The following is a 19,551-nucleotide window of genomic DNA, read 5'->3' as shown; positions in this document are numbered from 1 at the left end:
CTCCTTCGTTGTGGACCTACAGCCTACAGCTACCGTCTACAAGAGGGCCCAAGTGTATTCATCTGTGGATCAAGATCCTGCGGGCACTGTGTTCTGTACCTGAATTCTCCCCAGGAATCGTTGGCCAGATGGGATGCAGCTGACGGCTCTCCAAACCCCCCCCCCCCCTACTGACTTACAACCAGCAGGACCCCTTTAGTATCCCGCTATAATCCTTAAGTACCATCGCTATAGTTCCCTAAAGAACCAGGTTGTATACTTGCTTCCTGCGTAACCAGAGATTGGACATTCAGTGTTGATTTGCCTACGAATACTCATTTGCCTTACAAGTGCATTCAAATCATAAATGTAATTAAGTGAATGTTGTATATACCTTTTGCTATATTAAACCTTCGACTGTTATATTTGTGTGGACCTGATTTCATATGTGGGAAAGTGTTCATCATACTTAGATATCGTGTACTGTATGGCCAGAAGTTAAAGTACATCAAGCGGTAGTGGTTTAATGATACCATACTTATCAATACAGTCAGGGAATTGTACCCCTCAGTTACAACTACTACTACTACTACTACTACTACTACTACTACTACTACTACTACTACTACTACTACTACTACTACTACAGTAGCATTATTATTAGTAGAGGTGGTGGTATTAGCAGTAGTAGTAGCAGTAACAGCAGCAGCAGTAGTAGTAGTAGTAGTAGTACTATGGTACTACTAGTATTATTAGTAGTAGTGGTGTGTGGTATTAGCAGTAGTAGTTGTAGTAGCAGTAACAGCAGCAGCAGCAGTAGTAGTACTATGGTACTACTACTACTACTAATATTATTTTCCAGATTTTCCCCCTGGGGATCATAAAGGAATATCTTATCTTATTAGCAGTAGAGGTGGTGTTATTACTAGTAGTAGTTTATCGTTCCCGCGGTGGCAAATAATAAACCACGACAAGACACCACACAGAACAAAGCACCATCAGACAGTGCTAAAATAGACTGAACAGAATAACATTATGTCAGTTGCTTTAAGTAACGTACAGTAGCGGCAGCTAGCTACTGTACATACAGAGTAAATAAACACCATTGCCTACCGGGAAGCGTTTAAAATAATACGGCAAGTAAAACTACATTATGTACATTCCAAAGTCTCATCGCACTGGGCATTTTTTTTTGCACATTTGCAGGAGCTGGTGGTAATGGGAGCCCCAGGGTCATACTACTGGACCGGGACGATTAAGGTGTACAACCTGTCTTCTGGCGCCTTCTACAATCCAAACAAGGACAATGTCGACTCCCAAAGATACAGCTACCTCGGTGAGTATGTTGTGAATTTCTTAAATGTCTTTATAAAGCCATAATTAGAGACTGTCCAAATGAAATTACTTCTTTATTGGAATGGACCACTGGACCTTGTCGGTCGTACACGATGCAGTGATTGGCTTACACTTAAGAATGCCTAGAGTTTGTACTGAACTTGGTAGATCTGCTTTTGGCTTCTCTGCCCCTACCTCATGGAATACCCTGCAGGGTATATCTCTGAAGCTAATCATTCTAGTGTCTGAATCACTTTAGAACCTTGATGACCAATGAGGTCACCACAATATGTCATTGTTTTTAAATAGTTACCTGTGTTTTATTTTGTATTTTTTTTGTATTACAATTTCTTTATTGTTCTGATTGTGTATTTATTAATGCACTATGACACTTGTGAATGTAACACCTTGACAACACTATAAATTAGTTTAATTACTCAGTGCATTTATTGCGTATAAATAATGATGAATGAATTAATTCATAAATGAATTAGTACCTCTTTATTTAGCACAGAGACCACCAAGATTGGCTGCCCTTCACTTATTTTGAAACCCAACCGTACTTCAGTCAGAAAGTCATACTTCTGAGGCGCCAGGGTGGCACACCACAAAACTGCGTCCCGGGTTCGACTCCCGGACCCGGCGACCTTTGCCGAATGTCTTCCCCCGTCTATCCTCCCATACTTCCTCTCTCTCTCTCTACCGGACTGCCCGGTAGCAAAAAAAACAACAATAAAAATCTACAAAAACAATCTTCTAACACACGACACCTACTGTACGTCCAGGGGTCATGTGGAATCGGTGCATCCCTTTGAAATATCCTTTTTAATATGGTTATGGTTGTATTGCTTTTGCCTAAAACCGGATTATAAGTGGATCCTGTCTATTCCTGTCTCTGTCTCCTAGGCTATGCTGTGACTGCCGGTCATTTCTCCTCTCCTAATGTAATAGACATCGCTGCCGGCGCGCCGCAGCACAGCGTCACCGGAAAAGTAGGCACTTCACCGCCTGTAACATTACAAAGCTTATTGGGTTAACTTCAAATGTATCTGTGTCGGCCACTATACATGTATTCCTCTTTTTCATCTTTCTCCAAATGCAGGTTTACATTTTCAAAATCGAGGGCGGATCGTTGGTGAAGAGTTTTCAGGCCTCAGGGAAAATGGTACGCGCTGGAAATGTTGTCCTAATACTGTATGTTACTTGTACTAGTGATGTATGTTACTTGTACTAGTGATGTATGTTACTTGTACTAGTGATGCATGTTACTTGTAGTGATGTATGTTACATGTACTAGTGATGTATGTTACTTGTACTAGTGATGTATGTTACTTGTACTAGTGATGTATGTTACTTGTACTAGTGATGCATGTTACTTGTAGTGATGTATGTTACTTGTACTAGTGATGTATGTTACTTGTACTAGTGATGTATGTTACTTGTACTAGTGATGTATGTTACTTGTACTAGTGATGTATGTTACTTGTACTAGTGATGTATGTTACTTGTACTAGTGATGCATGTTACTTGTAGTGATGTATGTTACTTGTACTAGTGATGTATGTTACTTGTACTAGTGATGCATGTTACTTGTACTAGTGATGCATGTTACTTGTACTAGTGATGCATGTTACTTGTACTAGTGATGCATGTTACTTGTAGTGATGTATGTTACTTGTACTAATACTGTATGTTACTTGTACTAGTGATGTATGTTACTTGTACTAGTGATGTATGTTACTTGTACTAGTGATGTATGTTACTTGTACTAGTGATGTATGTTACTTGTACTAGTGATGTATGTTACTTGTACTAGTGATGCATGTTACTTGTACTAGTGATGTATGTTACTTGTACTAGTGATGCATGTTACTTGTACTAGTGATGCATGTTACTTGTACTAGTGATGCATGTTTTACTTGTACTAGTACCGCATGTTACTTGTACTAGTAGCCTACTGTATGTTACTTGTACTAGCCTGTATACATCTTTTTAGGTTGAGGCTAGTGTTTTTCTACCATCGTTTATCAGATATAATATACTAGTATGATCTATTCAGGCCACTCTCGTCCCTGACAGTGTGTGGTTTGCGCAGGTGATACATGGCAGAGACGGTAATTGCCGTCTTCTTCAGAACTGCACTGTTTATGTCTGCTTTAGGGGGAGTTTAGAAGTCTATGTTAAGTTGTTTAGGGAGCAACAGAGAGTGCTTCAATGAGGAGGAAACCCTCCGGCCAGAAAGCCAAGCCAGGGAGGTAGCTATAAGACTCTCAGTCCAGGATACATACTGTATAAAAAAAAAAAAAAAGGAAGATTGGGGCATATTCGAGACCTTAAGTCGTGTCAATATTCTTTTTAATATTGGGGATAGATATACAAAGGGGGGTAAATAAATCCGATGAGATTGTGGACTGGATGAAGTGCGCAGAACTTGAGCCTGTCTTGAGGGGATGGTTCGGGAGGTAGGGAGGGAGGGAGGGAGGGGGTGACTGGGTGATGGGACTTTCTTTTTTGGCAATGTGATCTGACCCAATGCTCTGTGCCTCGGCTTGGTTCCAGATGGGCTCTTACTTTGGCTCCTCATTGTGTGCAGTAGATCTGAACCGGGACGGCCTGTCAGACCTGCTGGTGGGGGCACCCATGCACAGCCAGCTACGGGACGAGGGCCAGGTGACTGTGTACCTCAGCAGGGGCAATGTGAGTTGAGTGGGGGGACTCAGTGGGGAACATGATACCGTAAATGAAATGTCACATATTTTTTTTTTCTTTTTTTTTTTTATTATTGCAAAACAAAATTATTAAAAGTCAGTACTCAACACACAATGCATAATGAAACTAACAATTAAGGTGGCTAAAATGACATGCAAGTACAGAAACAGAAAACAAAAAAATATATATAATAATATTTTACCGTATACAGTGTATATCCAACGAAATTACCAATTATACCAATGTCTTATACAGGATATACCTCTAATACCTATTATCTAAAACCCTACACACATATGCTCCAGCTCGAACCCCCCCCTCCCGGACCCCTCCTTGGATAGTACCTCCATTATCCCTCACTCCTAACCAGACACTACCATTATAAGCTAGCTTTTATTCTCTCCACCACTTCTAACCACATTGACATTTTGGATTCATTGAGACCCAGAATTCTTGCTGTAGATATTTCTTGATAAATCACATCGAGATATGTAAGAAACCAAACCTTCCGGCACATGTCACATATTTTTATCCACTGGCCACACTCCTGGGGTTGGGCCTTTTTTTTACCCCCCTCCCATTTTCTCCCCAATTTAGTCATTATGCCAATTCCCTGTGCGTGTCACGTTCCTGGTCGTTGCGCTGCCCTACTGTTGGTCTGGGGAGGTGTAGGCCACCACATGTCTCCTTCGATACACGTGAAGTCGCCAGCTGCTTCTTTTCACCTGGCAGTGAGGAGTGTCACTGGGAGAGTGTAACATGCACGGAGGTTCACGCTATCTCCTCCAGATCCCCTCCCTGCTGAACAGGAGTCCCGACCGACCAGTAGGAGTCGCTAATGCAACAACCAGGACTAATACCCCACCGACTTCCCGTCCGCGAACACTGCCAATTGTGTGGTCTCTGCGGGTGCTTTTACCTCTACACTGACCAGACATCCAATAACTCAATATTATCCTTACCTTATCGTCTTACAATGGCATCCTATTGTAGTTGAATTGTGATATCGGTGTCATGCTACAAAATGCTGTTGTCTAAAGTAATGACAATAAGAACATAATAACATCAATTGGATTAAATAGCATGATTTCCCATTCATGCGCAGATATTATGCGGTACATTGATAAATTATTATTGTGATATTAATTTCTTTCATGTCACCCGGCAATAGCCGGTACATTTTGAAATTCGGCCACACTATTACCATCACAAAATGATTTTTCCAATAGAATAGGAGATGGAAACAATGTTTGGTTACCAGCCAAAGTATCGTGTAGTAGAAGAAATAAACTCACCAGCCAAATAACCTTGTCTGTTAATTTACCAGCCTGTAAATATACATGTACTGTAGTTTGTGCTGTGTAAGTATTTAAAGGTTTGTGTGACCTATATAGAAGAAGTTATCTATACCATTCAGTCAGATAATGTGTCTGCCTTCGCAGATTGTTGATCTGATCTGTGAGGTTTATGTTTGATTTCACCCAGACCATTGTTGCTATCAAAATGTTATGAGAACGAAGCCGGGGAACATTATTTGCTTCGACGGTGGGATTGTTTAACTTAGCCAAGACCGGTCGCTTCTGTTTGTACCTCTAATATCTGTGAGTTATTGCTGGGATGTTTTAACTGTCTGTTGGGTTGTTTGAGTGTTTGATAAGAAGCCATAATAGCTGCACGTACGCCCTGTCCATGATCCCCAGCTGTAGCCATTATACAACATTCCTCTAGTTTTATCAGGGAATATCTGGAGCGCATCCACTTGGGTTTTCAGCGGTATTATACCATTCAATCGTAGAAAACGTAATGTAAGAACACTTAATCATCCCTTTACGGTAAATTCCTTTTGGCAGTAAATTGATAAAAACAGAAAAGGGAATGTGACTCGCGCTACATACAACAACAGGCAAATTATTACGTGGTAACTCAGTCAGGGGGGGGGGGTGCAGAAAGGACCGCTGAGAGGCTTGAATGCCGAAATTCAATTTCAGTTTATTTCCCCAGCCCAACTGTATAACCCGTTATCCTATTTCCAGGGAGTAATGGAGGAGGCAGGGTTCCTGGATGGGGATAATGCCTACAACGCCCACTTTGGAGAATGCATCGCCGCCATCGGAGACATAGACGACGATGGCTATCAAGGTCAGAGCAGAAATAGCCACTTTGTGACGCTGTCCGTTTCAATATCTAAACCCTCACACAGGGGGCTTTGTCTTTTCTCCTAATTCTATCGTGGAATTCTAGGACTCCGTAGGTTCCAACGACCGGAGGGCCATTGTTACATCATCCCTGGAATGTTTTTTGGGAATGTTTTTCTCTCAGAATTCTAACTTAGAATTCTCCCAGTATATAGCTTTCAATGGCCGCAGTAGCCACTGTGACGTCATGTAGAGGTGTACACCTGGAAGGGTTAAACACTGTAGGGTGTTACAAGACACTGGTCAGAGAGGTCAGAACGGAGATACCTCTCCTCTCCACTGTGCGTTGTCTAATACTATAGGATCATACAGTACACCTGTACACCTAATAAAGTGACCACTGAGTGTATATCTACAGTAATTGGATTGTTCTGCCTAAGCTTTAACAAACGGCAGCTAAAACCCTCTGATGCAGTGGCTCCTGACCTTCTCTCCTTTAGGGCCTAAATCAGCACTAATAATATTTTCGACCCCCCCTCATGCTAACTCGTAAAAAAGCACATGACTTACCCTTCAGCCAAGTGAAATGAAGCAATGGCCGTATTGAAGACATCTGCTTTAGTTATTTGAACTGGAGATAGCATCTAAGAATTATTGGATTACTTTAGGCTACTCATTTAGAGTTCTAGGTCCACAGAACTTAAATAAATAGAAAGGGGCTTTTCCAAGTACATCTTTTCTTTAGGAACAACACATTATGAATACGTGTTTTTTTTGTAAATATGACAGATCATAGCCAAATTTTTCCAACTGTAGTCCCTTTGCAGGCATCATAGGGTGTATTCGTAATATATTGGCACTCCTCCGAGCAAACTGGACCATTTTAAATCATAATGATCCTTGCTCTTCTTAATAGGAGCATTGGATTGCATATATACGACCGCACCCACCATGATTCCCTTTGGTAAAGCATCAGATGGCTGCCGTAGAATCATGCTGTTGTTGTCATGGAGACGATCATTGTGTCATCATGTATCGACATCACATGAGTCTTAAGAGGTTGTAATGTTGGAGTCATGTGCCAGTGAAATGTTCATCTGAAGTGACGTCACACGACGACACGACTTTCTGTGTATCACGCACCAGTCGTCTCCATGGCAATATTACTTAAGACTCTATAACGGCTATCATAGCTACCAGAAAAATGACCGTTCAGGAATGTAGATGTGAATGGAAATGGCTGTTCTATCAAGTCAATTTCTGTGTCATGGTCCAACCCCCAACACCCACCTCCCTTGTCTTTGGAGCCCTTCAAGGGAGGTCCAAGAACATTATGGGCCAATAATCATAGCGATGGGAAACCCCCCCAGAACCTAGACTATGGGCCAATAGTCATTGCAATGGGAAACTCCCAGAACTTACACTATGGGCCAATAATCATGGCGATGGAAGACGGCAAACTAACTAACCTTCAGCCAAAATACAAGAGGCTGTTTCCTATATTTCCTCGGTTGTCGGTCATCTGATACATGCAGTATCGTGAACTATTTAAAAAAAATCTACCAAAATCACTGCGGTTCATGCTGTCTTCTTCATCATCGTTTAAAAACAAATAATAATTTGTACTTTGAATTCAAAGTTTCTTTTTGGTGTTTCTTTTACGCACCGAATAAGCTACACCTATGAAACCCACTCAAAAGCCATCCGATTTTTTTAAAGAAAATGCACGGTTTGTCAAATGTAGAATATGTTTTGTATGCAGTGTTTTTAATTAATTCCTGACTATTTTTTTTTATTTCGAGAGAGAGAGAGATAAGAGGTTCTCGTCTGACATGTTGTCTGGTTGCAATGCTGCGTAGACGAAACCCCAAACCGTTCTTCTCACAGACGTTGTCTTTTGATTACCCTGCGGTGAGGGGATCTTCAGAAAACACTGCCCTCTCTCCCAGTGTGTGCTGCACACTCACTCAGACACAGACGCACACAGAGACACGCTCACATGTCCGCCGCTGGTTTTTCCTGGCTCTCTGTCCCGCCGTTGGCTCAGCGGCCTCGACTTGGTGTGCGCCTCGCAACTCAAAAGATTAACCCTTTAAACTCTCTCCGCGAGCCGGAAAGATAGAAATCAACGTAAAAACATTACGCAAGAGTTTTTTTTCTGGCTTAGCGAGGCTACTAACTTGGACCCGCCCCCTGGGCCCGGCTTTAAATCAGAAAATCCCAAGGTCTCTGTGACCTTATGAAATATTCCGTCCTCGTGAAATGTGGATAATAGGGGACTCGTGACAATGACATGCTAGTTTTCCACGTAATATAATAACACTTGCATAACAAGATGACATATTGAGATATGAATATGTCACCCATTACAGTCATGCTCTAGTTTATGTGAAGGGCTGGAATTATTATTATTAACCTTTATTTACCCCAGGGTAGGTTCTCTGAGCACGGATGCTCTTTTTCAGGAACGCCCTGCTTCACATTCACACAGTTCCATTCACACCTGGGAGCTGCCCAGTACAACCACAGTCTGCCACCGTTGGCCACTGAGCAACTCCACTGGAGCAGTTGGGGGTTTAGTGCCTTGCTCAAGGGCACTTCAGCGGTTGGTGTTAAGGGTATAGGAGAGAGTTATTAATTCACTTCCCCAGCCCAGATTTTTTTCCTGCCGGTCCGGGGGATCAAACCAGCGACCTTCCGGTCACAAACCTGCTACTCTAACCATTAGGCCACCCGCTGCCCCAACTGAATAAATCAGCAGAATATGTCCATGGTGCTGACCTAGGATGCAGATGGAAATGGTGTTCTCACCTTTAATTCTGCTTAATGGGGAAATGTAAAGAGTTGAATGGGTTAAAAGGGAGTAGTAGTATAGCATATTTAGTATCTGCTATTTCTTTTGTATATTTAGTATAGTTGAATTACCTTGAGCTGTAATTAACACAAGGAGTCAGTGTCCTCCGATGACATCACAAAGTCAACGTCATTACCTCTCAATAAATCTCTGCAAATAATTTTTGTGCTAGACCATTTACAGCATGGACATTATGTGCATAATGAATCGGCATTGTTTTTTTGTGCCCTGGTCTCATCAAGAATGTCAAGAATGATGAAAATATCTTTAACCTTTTCAGGTATAGACAACATAAACATTCTAAATGGACTACATTTACTTTCCAGCCAGGTATTGATATTATATATTAGAGCAAAACTGCAAAAGGAAATACAAACTTGGGAGCCATGCTGTACCCTATAGCAACGCAAATTCCAATTCAACTGTATTTCGTTTTATCTTGGAATTCTGGAACTAACAGCTTTCAATTGCCAGTAGCCATTGTGCCACCATCTTTAGAACGTTCAATTCTCAAAATGATCATCTGAAAGAGTTAAACCGTCTTTCTTTCACCGTCATAGTCTCATATTTGTCTTTCAATGTGCTCTGAGCTCTGACACCGTTGTGGCTGGAGAAAGACGTCCACTGGGAATTATAACTCATCATCAGGCTTTACGGGGGGAAGAAAGACTCCCACTAGCTGCTGTACTTTCATTAAAGAAACAGCAGATATCACAACAACATAACCTTCATTGACACGTGACTGGTGGCGGCGTCATTAATAATTGAACCCTTTCAGGTGTGAGACTCTTTTGTTGTAATTTCCCCCCACAAAATTATATCTTAGCATCCTACTACTCTACACTAGTATACTGCTCAAGGGCGTAATTTTGTTTTCAATGGTGGAGGGGACACATTTGGCGGCGTGATCAGTGGCGTCGTTTCAGTAAAAGCCAAGGTATGGCAAGGAGGGAGGGTGGCTTTTGCGGCCGGTGCTACGTAATGTACGTATAGTTGATGGGTCACGGGGGGGGGGGGGGGGGTTGAAGGGAAAGATTATTATTTTTTTAAATCAGTTGTGCAATAGTACATTTTGGTGAGTTGTTTCTATACAATTCACTTATGAATGCACAGCTAAGGAAGTGTCTTTGTTTGAAAAAGGAAAGTGCATATTTGTAAGGGGTACAGGGAGGTGTTTTTTCAAGCCTTCTCCCGGCACTTTATGGTGGTGTTTCCACTCTCTCAGAGGTCTCACCGGTTTTATGGCCACTGACATTTAAGTGTCTATTAACAGACAGCCCTGTAGCAACGTGTTTCCCAAGCACTGGCCAACGCAAGGTAAACACAAGGTTTATGAAGGCTTTCACACACGTATGCATTCACACACACACACACACACACACACACACACACACACACACACGCACACACACACACACACACACACTTTAGATAACGTACATTTTAAACAACACACACACGCACTTTAAACAACATACACACTCACATATTACAAACACACACACGCACACACACACACTTTAGACAACACACACAATTGCACATTACAAACACACACTTAAACAATACACACACTCACTCACATATTACACACATACACACGCACACATACTTTAAACAACACACTCACATACAAACGCGCACACACACACACACACACAGCCACACACACACACACACACACACACACACACACACACACACACACACACACACACACACACACACACACACATTACCTCTACAAAGTATGTTGGCTGTTGAAAACCAAAAGATTTACCTACTCTAAGGGCGGGATCCAATTTTCAATTTGATTGAACATTTTATTAACAGATTGCAGAATGGGTACAATACAGTACGGCTCAATACACACAATTGTTAAGGGGATGCAGACCAGAGAAAGACTTTCGTCTTGTTTACATCAGGGTCCCACCATTTTCAATTCATAATGAATTGTAAGTAAGGGTGCAATTAGCACCGTGCAATCCATTATTTGTGGATCCCGCCCTAAGTGTGTATAGTTGTATAGTTCTTTGTCTTCAGTTGTGTGGGTATGAATGAAGTTGAAAGAAGAATGAAAAAAGAAGTGATAACGGCCCACAGTTTGCTGCAGAGTACAGCAGCTGGATGAACGACCACCAGACTTGAACTTTCTATACAACAAGCCCTGTATGAACGTGGTCCTCTCTGTGTCTCTGTTTAGACGTGGCCATAGGTGCTCCCAAGGAAGATGACTATGGTGGAGCGGTCTACATCTACCACGGCGACGCCACAGGGATCATCAGCAAGTACTCCATGGTAAAGGCCTCCTCTAGCTTCAGTCTAACAGCTCCACTCCACCCTGAAGCGTTGAGCCTCATCCCACCTGGACGTCTTGTATGCTTTCTACAACGCAGTTGGGCGTTTTGCGAATCTGATTGGCCAGGTCATTTCTGGTCATGTGACATGTACGCCCAATCCTGGGACCGCAAGTGTCTACACTGGTTAAGCTTAGGCGCTCTTTCGAAGTTGGTTAAGGTTAGAGTTTGTCTTAGAGCATGGCGATAGAACGCCAGGTGCTTTGCAGGCTGTTCGACGCGGAAATGGGCAAAGACACAGCTCGTCACGCTATTGGGCGCACATGTCACATGACCAGAAATGACCTGGCCAATCAGATTCGCAAATCGCACAACTGTGTTGTAGAAAGCATACAAGCGACTTGGACATGTTCGCTCCAAGATACAACTGAGCCCAAGGAGTGTAGCATTCTGTGAGCCTAAACACCAAAATTGCTCAAATAAATTATTACAAAAAGTCTAATGATTGATTGCTAACAGCAGTATTTCCAAAAATGTTTTTTTTATGTGAGTCCGACCCAAACCAAAGTGAGAAATTGTACTTGAGTTGAAAGGGGACCGCTTAATAATTCACATTATGTTATTTCTGTCCCAGGACTCTTCAGTCAGTATTTGTGAACGAACACGAGTCTCTAGAAATCAAGAGATTGGCCTCATAAAGTCAGAGTCCCATTCACAGTCCCATATCTTTGCATCCCAGTAACATCACCCATTGGAGGGGATGATTTATAGCATCAGGAGAGAGAGTGTTTGCTCTCTCATTGCTGAGCTGTCCCCGGGGCACAGAAATAACGTATGTTAATTGCTATGTGAATTCTTAAAATGGGTGGCATTCCTCTTTAATCCAACTGAGTCTTGTCGGGCTCAGGCATGCCAATATCCGTGTCAGACACATCATCATGGCAAGGACTCGCATTTGGATGGCAGTAGGCCATGTAAGCTTAGCTAGCTCTAGACTAGCTCAGCAGTCAAGAGATTGGACTTGTAATGAGCGTCTGCCAAATGCCCTGCGAGGGATATTAAAGCCATCGCCTGCTCTGTTAATTAAGGAATTATGATATTCTGTCATTTCAAATTTTTCTCAACACCAGATCAAACGGCATCACAAACACGAGTTGATCACTCTCATTTCCCATTCACACACGCACACACACACACACGCACACACACACACACGCACACACACACACATTGACACTACATTTAGTTAAAGGGGAACTATCTTATAAATGGCCTTTTTCAGTGTTTAGCATTGTTTCCTAGCTATGTGGACTTATATTAATAGGATCTATGTCTCTAATTCTCATATTGGCGCATTCTTCCAATTCTCCTCTCACAATATTCACCCTCACTGAACTGAGTCATCTGAAAATGTGCTGATCTGTGATGTCAGAGATTTCTCAGCTGCATAATAATGTGGCAGTTGATGTGGCAGTTGGCACCAGGCCACACAGTGGTTGGAGCCCAGCCTCAAAACGGCTTAAGATCTTGAGGTAGAAAAAAGCTGTTTTTGAGTACTTGATTAGAAATACAAAACAATTAATTTTTTTTGAAAAAAAAACCTTACAGAGGTGTTCCATAGACTCACAGGAATTGTGTAAAAGTGCCCAAATAGTGAAAGAAATAGTCAAATAGTTCCCCTTTAACACAACAAAAGTATCTCTAACGCATCTACAGTATGTTGACACAGCGCTCATGGAAGCCAGTGAGTCAGGCGGCATGGTAAAATACCCAGGTGGTATGGCTAGCTAGCGTAGCCTGGGGAATAGACTTTCCACCCATGTAACGCTGGTAGGAGCAGCGGAGCTCCCACCGAGCTTGTTTTCATTAGTGACTACAAAGTGCTGGAAACCGCCGCCTTGGAGCTCCCACACACACAGTAGTCCATCACCACGGCCGCGGAGATGCTACTACTGTGATGAAACGTGATAGTCTTTTACTTTGTAACCAGAACCTTGTAGTTATTAGTGGCAGCATAGAAGGATTAAGGGCTACATGTCGAAAGTGCAGTAGGGCTCAGTGTTTTGAGGTAAGAAGAAATACCAGCGCTTGCAGAAAATTATCTTGATGTTTTTTTCTTTTTTTAATGCACGGTAGTAGGACATTTAACATTTACAATATACTGTACGTCGTTCACTTCTACTATATTTACGTTTAGTCATTTAGCTTGACACTTTTATCCAAATTGTGTACAACAAAGTCAGCAAAGGGATATACTGTACTCCTGACAGTCAACAATAAGTGACATTGTTCGTCTTGGAGTGCATAGCAAGTGTGTGTTTCACTTTGGAGTGCATAGCAAGCATGAGACAAAAAGAAAAATTAGACAACAAGGTTTTTTCTTTTTTGTCATTTGAATAAGTGTGTTTTTTTGTCTGCGGTGAGACATTGAGAGCAAGATTGAACAGGTTTCAGCTTTTCTCCTGACTATAGCGGGGAAGTTCATCCCACCACCACAGGGCCAGGAGAACAGAGCCTTCTGAGAGAAAGTGTCAAAGCTGATATTTCTCATCCCACTTCAACATCTGTCTCAAGACCACAGGCCCAGTGTGGAACGAGCTGTTGTGTGTGTATTCCCCTGGCGAAGGTCGCAACAGGTCACCGAGTGTTATTGATGAACAAGAATGATGGCGTGTTGTCGTCTCGTTACAGAGGCTGTCGGGGCGCAGTGTCAGCCCTGGGCTGCAGATGTTTGGCCAGTCGATCTCCGGCAACGTGGACATGGACGGCAACGGCTACGCGGGTACAGTGCCGTATGAGTTATGATTACGTTAGATTAGATTCAAATGTATTGTCTTTTTATACAGCACAAGTACAGTACAACGAAAAGAAGTTGGCATCTAACCAGAGTGCAGTTGTAACAGTAAAGTGCAATAGTAATATACAATGTACAAGTGATTAAACTGGGTATAACATATATAAATTTGTACTACTGAGTAATAATGCTAATCAGATGTATGTACGGTGTACGGTGTATGTATTTGTGTATTATTATGTAGATTGATGGTATAGTATGGTATGGTATGGTATAGGTATATATAGGTATAAAAACATTATAGAAGGATAGAATAGAATGATCTTTATTGTCATTGTTACAATGTTACAACGAGATTTAAAATGCCGCCCTAGGTGCTAGCCGTCACACAGTCCTAGATCATAAGAACACAGTCCTAAACACAGTATTAAATATAAAAACAAGAGTAAGGCATAACAGACATAACGTAAACATAAACAGCGGGGTATAAAAGATAATTGCACTATCCCTTAGTGTTGGTAGCAAGTCATACTGGCAAGTGGTATAACTAGTAAGCGTAGGTGAGGGATATATACAGATATATAAAGTATATACAGGTATGTAAAAAGGATTATATGCAGGTATATTCAGACAGATGTGGGTAAATATATGGTAATATATGGTAAATATATTTATAAATATATACCGGTATATACAGCATTATTGTACATGCTATCATACAGAGTTATATTGGTAGACTATAGTTTAAGTTACTTTGTTTTGATCACAGTGTAAGGTAGGCAGGTATAATTTGAGTATAGGCAAAACAGTTTGTACATTATGGGTAACAGAGCCTAGAGTATAGGCAATGCGGACATCTTTGATAAGAAAAAGTATAATGTAGGTAATTGAATGAAGACATCAAAGTAGAGGCAGTTTAACCGTTTGTTTCTGATCAAAACCTCATTCTCCTACTTTCCTACGAAACCCATGATGCTGTGGCATCTTGTTTACTGCATACCACAGTGACCATTCAGACATGGCCGGCAATAACAAGCAACAAGAGAGGCTCCGGTGTTAAAGGACCTCTGTGTGTCATTCAGCCACCACAGGCGTTAACACATATTATTACATGGCGTTTTCACATTCGCCGAAATGCTTGCTTGTGATTGGGACAATAATGACCGCTGTGCGCAGCTGTTCGCAATCAAGCCCCACTGACACACTGCCTCAGTGCAGCTCAGCATATGCACAGCTGCACTCAGTCATGCAATCAGACCAGAGACCACAGACCTGCCGGCTGCCGATAATAATAATCACTTTATTTGGGCTGACAGAGCCACAGAACAACTGCGTCTTCATTTGATCTAGTCTTGTCGATGAATTAGGTATATTGTTAGTAAGTTAGCCATGTAATAAGCGGGATAATGTATAGCTATACTCGATCATTGTCGCAAAATAATTGACCTTCACTGACGTTTAAAACACCTCGGCGCTGCGCCTCGGTATTTTAAACTCTGTGTCGGTCAATTATTTTGCGACAATGACCTCGTAGCTATACATTATCCCATACGTAACTTCTTTGCTAGGTCCTGCGCTAATAGTATGTGTCCTTAGCTATTTTGACTTTTCCTTTTCATATTCATATTTTCTTTTATTGCAGATATCACTATCGGAGCATTCATGGCAGACAGCGTGGTTCTGTTGAGGTGAGTAACTCGGTCTGTTTGTGTGTTATTATGGATGTCACAATGCTACGGTTTTATCCAATAATAACACCTCGGACCCAAGAATCACAATATCACACAGTTCATGATGATACTGCTCCAAAGAGTACAAAAGCTACTAGTCATGACTGACATTGAAAGGTTGGAGCATTCCAAGGTTCAAAGAAGGAGTAAAGGTGCCAACTGGCAAGGTCACAAGGCTTTCTACTAGTTTCTCTTTCTCATAATATATAAAAAAAAATATGTATATAATAATAAGAATAAATTGGATAATAGGATCCATCTTTTTCATACCGATACCGGTATATTAATGCTGCCAATACAAGCTGCCATGAACCATGACTTATGTTAAGATACCTTTGAATCCCTAGTTATTACAGGTTATTGAAAAGGTACTTATTTTAGGAGTATTCAAAGTATCTTGCAGTCCTACTCTGTTTCGAGATTAGGAAGCCCAGTCAATGCTGCCGACACAAAGCTGTTGTTGTCTTGTCCTTTCATGACCATAATGGTGGAATCTGTAATCTGCCGTCAAACCCCACTTGGTATGGCTCTTTTGCCTAGAGGTTACTGTTTGATGGTATTATATTAGATACTAAGATACCTTTACATTTTTTTATTTAATTTAGGAATTTTAAGGGATTCAGTATTATGGTATTTTGGTAGTGTTGATGCTCGATATTGGCTTTTTTACCGATATACCGATATTGTCCAACTCTTAATTTCCGATACCGATATCAACCGATACCGATATATGCAGGGTCCCCCCCCCCCCCCCCCAAAAAACAGAATAATTTCAGGTAATTAACATTACATATCTCTTGTTGTGGAATTAACACAACATTATGCATACTTTTGACAATAAATAAAATCAGAATTTGTTCTTACTTGCGTGCCTGGGTAAATAAAGGTTCTAGAAATGTAAAAAAAAAAAAAAAACGTTACAGATATTTTCCGATATCACATTTTAATGCCAATATCGGTAGGCCGATAATATCGGACATCCCTAGTGTTGACGTATCTTGCAGTCCTACTCAATACACACAATTGTTAAGGGGATGCAGACCAGAGAAAGACTTTCGTCTTGTTTACATCAGGGTCCCCCATTTTCAATTCATAATGAATTTTAAGTTAAGGGTGCAACTTGCTCCGTGCAATCCATTCTTTGTGGATCTAGCCTTGGGAGAACCAATACCAATGTCTACTTCCGAGAGATCCTAACGCTCCTGTGTTCTGGTCGGCGGCGGCTGCAGGACGCGGCCCGTCATCACGGTGGACGTTTCCATCCACCTGCCCGTCTCCATCAACATCTCCGTGCCGCACTGCCACGAGGGCCCGCAGCACCTCAACTGCTTCAACGCCACCGTCTGCCTCCGCTTCCGTGGGAGACAGCTGCCCGGACACATAGGTACGATTCAACATTCAACTATACCATTAAAGGAAACTAAATATCTTCTAGTCAAACCTAAAGGAATGCGCCGACATTTTGGGAAAAATGTGCTTATCGTCTTCTCCAGAGAGAGAGACAAGAAGATAGATACCAGCTATCTGGCTGCACGTCAGCCTTATAGCTTAGCACAATGAATGGAAGCGGACATGTCCGGTTAGCCCTATAGGCATTGTCCAACTAACACCTCTCCCGACGGCTAACCGGCCATGTTCGCTTTACATTCATTGTGCTAAGCTAGGCTAACGTCAGCTTTCTACTGAACGCACAGAGAGGAAACTGGTATCTAACTTCTTGTCTCTCTCTCTGGAAAAGACGGTAAACTAATCTCCCAAAATGTTGGCGTGTTCTTTTTTAAGTGTTGCTTCCGGGACGTTTTGTGATGACAATGACATAATGTAGACCAGTGGTTCTCACTCTACATAATGTAGACCAGTGGTTCTCACTCTACATACTGTAGACCAGTGGTTCTCTCTCTACATACTGTAGACCAGTGGTTCTCTCTCTACATACTGTAGACCAGTGGTTCTCTCTCTACATACTGTAGACCAGTGGTTCTCTCTCTACATACTGTAGACCAGTGGTTCTCACTCTACATACTGTAGACCAGTGGTTCTCACTCTACATACTGTAGACCAGTGGTTCTCTCTCTACATACTGTAGACCAGTGGTTCTCACTCTACATACTGTATACCAGTGGTTCTCTCTCTACATACTGTAGACCAGTGGTTCTCTCTCTACATACTGTAGACCAGTGGTTCTCACTCTACATAATGTAGACCAGTGGTTCTCACTCTCCATACTGTAGACCAGTGGTTCTCTCTCTACACACTGTAGACCAGTGGTTCTCACTCTACATACTGTAGACCAGTGGTTCTCACTCTACATACTGTAGACCAGTGGTTCTCACTCTACATAATGTAGACCAGTGGTTCTCACTCTACATACTGTAGACCAGTGGTTCTCACTCTACATAATGTAGACCAGTGGTTCTCACTCTACATACTGTAGACCAGTGGTTCTCACTCTACATACTGTAGACCAGTGGTTCTCACTCTACATAATGTAGACCAGTGGTTCTCTCACTCTACATAATGTAGACCAGTGGTTCTCACTGTACATACTGTAGACCAGTGGTTCTCACTCTACATACTGTAGACCAGTGGTTCTCACTCTACATACTGTAGACCAGTGGTTCTCACTCTACATACTGTAGACCAGTGGTTCTCACTCTACATAATGTAGACCAGTGGTTCTCACTGTACATAATGTAGACCAGTGGTTCTCACTCTACATACTGTAGACCAGTGGTTCTCACTCTACATAATGTAGACCAGTGGTTCTCACTCTACATACTGTAGACCAGTGGTTCTCACTCACTCTACATAATGTAGACCAGTGGTTCTCACTCTACATACTGTAGACCAGTGGTTCTCACTGTACATAATGTAGACCAGTGGTTCTCACTCTACATACTGTAGACCAGTGGTTCTCACTCTACATACTGTAGACCAGTGGTTCTCACTCTACATAATGTAGACCAGTGGTTCTCACTGTACATAATGTAGACCAGTGGTTCTCACTCTACATACTGTAGACCAGTGGTTCTCACTCTACTCTACGTAATGTAGACCAGTGGTTCTCACTGTACATACTGTAGACCAGTGGTTCTCACTCACTCTACATACTGTAGACCAGTGGTTCTCACTCTACATAATGTAAACCAGTGGTTCTCACTCTGCATACTGTAGACCAGTGGTTCTCACTCTACATACTGTAGACCAGTGGTTCTCACTCTACATACTGTAGACCAGTGGTTCTCTCTCTACATAATGTAGACCAGTGGTTCTCACTCTGCATACTGTAGACCAGTGGTTCTCACTCTACATAATGTAGACCAGTGGTTCTCACGCTACATACTGTAGACCAGTGGTTCTCACTCTACATAATGTAGACCAGTGGTTCTCACTCTACATAATGTAGACCAGTGGTTCTCACTGTACATACTGTAGACCAGTGGTTCTCACTCTACATAATGTAGACCAGTGGTTCTCACTCTACATAATGTAGACCAGTGGTTCTCACTCTACTCTACATACTGTAGACCAGTGGTTCTCACTGTACATACTGTAGACCAGTGGTTCTCACTATGGGGTCTGAGGAGCCCCAGGGGTCCTTGAGAGGGTTCCAGGGGGTCCCCAGAAAATGGGGAATAGTTTAATTCCACTATTTCATTCACAAACATGTTGAGAGAGTGTATAACGTGGGGAACATATGAACAGATTGGAGGGTTCA

General features: G+C 42.0%; 1 protein-coding gene across 1 annotated transcript in view; it reads left to right on the top strand.

The window, feature by feature from the left end:
• Window positions 1-19,551, top strand: part of itga9 (integrin, alpha 9) — a 154,950-nt gene that overhangs the window by 41,313 nt on the left and 94,086 nt on the right. The window contains 9 exon segments of the mRNA XM_084322022.1: window positions 1,186-1,315; window positions 2,221-2,306; window positions 2,417-2,479; window positions 3,874-4,011; window positions 6,057-6,162; window positions 11,216-11,310; window positions 14,001-14,091; window positions 15,746-15,791; window positions 17,063-17,217. Coding sequence (XP_084178148.1) covers window positions 1,186-1,315; window positions 2,221-2,306; window positions 2,417-2,479; window positions 3,874-4,011; window positions 6,057-6,162; window positions 11,216-11,310; window positions 14,001-14,091; window positions 15,746-15,791; window positions 17,063-17,217 — 910 coding nt within the window.

Source organism: Notolepis coatsorum (genome assembly GCF_963971535.1).
Source record: "Notolepis coatsorum genome assembly, chromosome: 9".
Classification (NCBI taxonomy): Eukaryota; Metazoa; Chordata; class Actinopteri; order Aulopiformes; family Paralepididae; genus Notolepis; species Notolepis coatsorum.
Note: the sequence above shows the minus strand (reverse complement) of the source record. Positions and strands in the feature narration are given on the sequence as shown.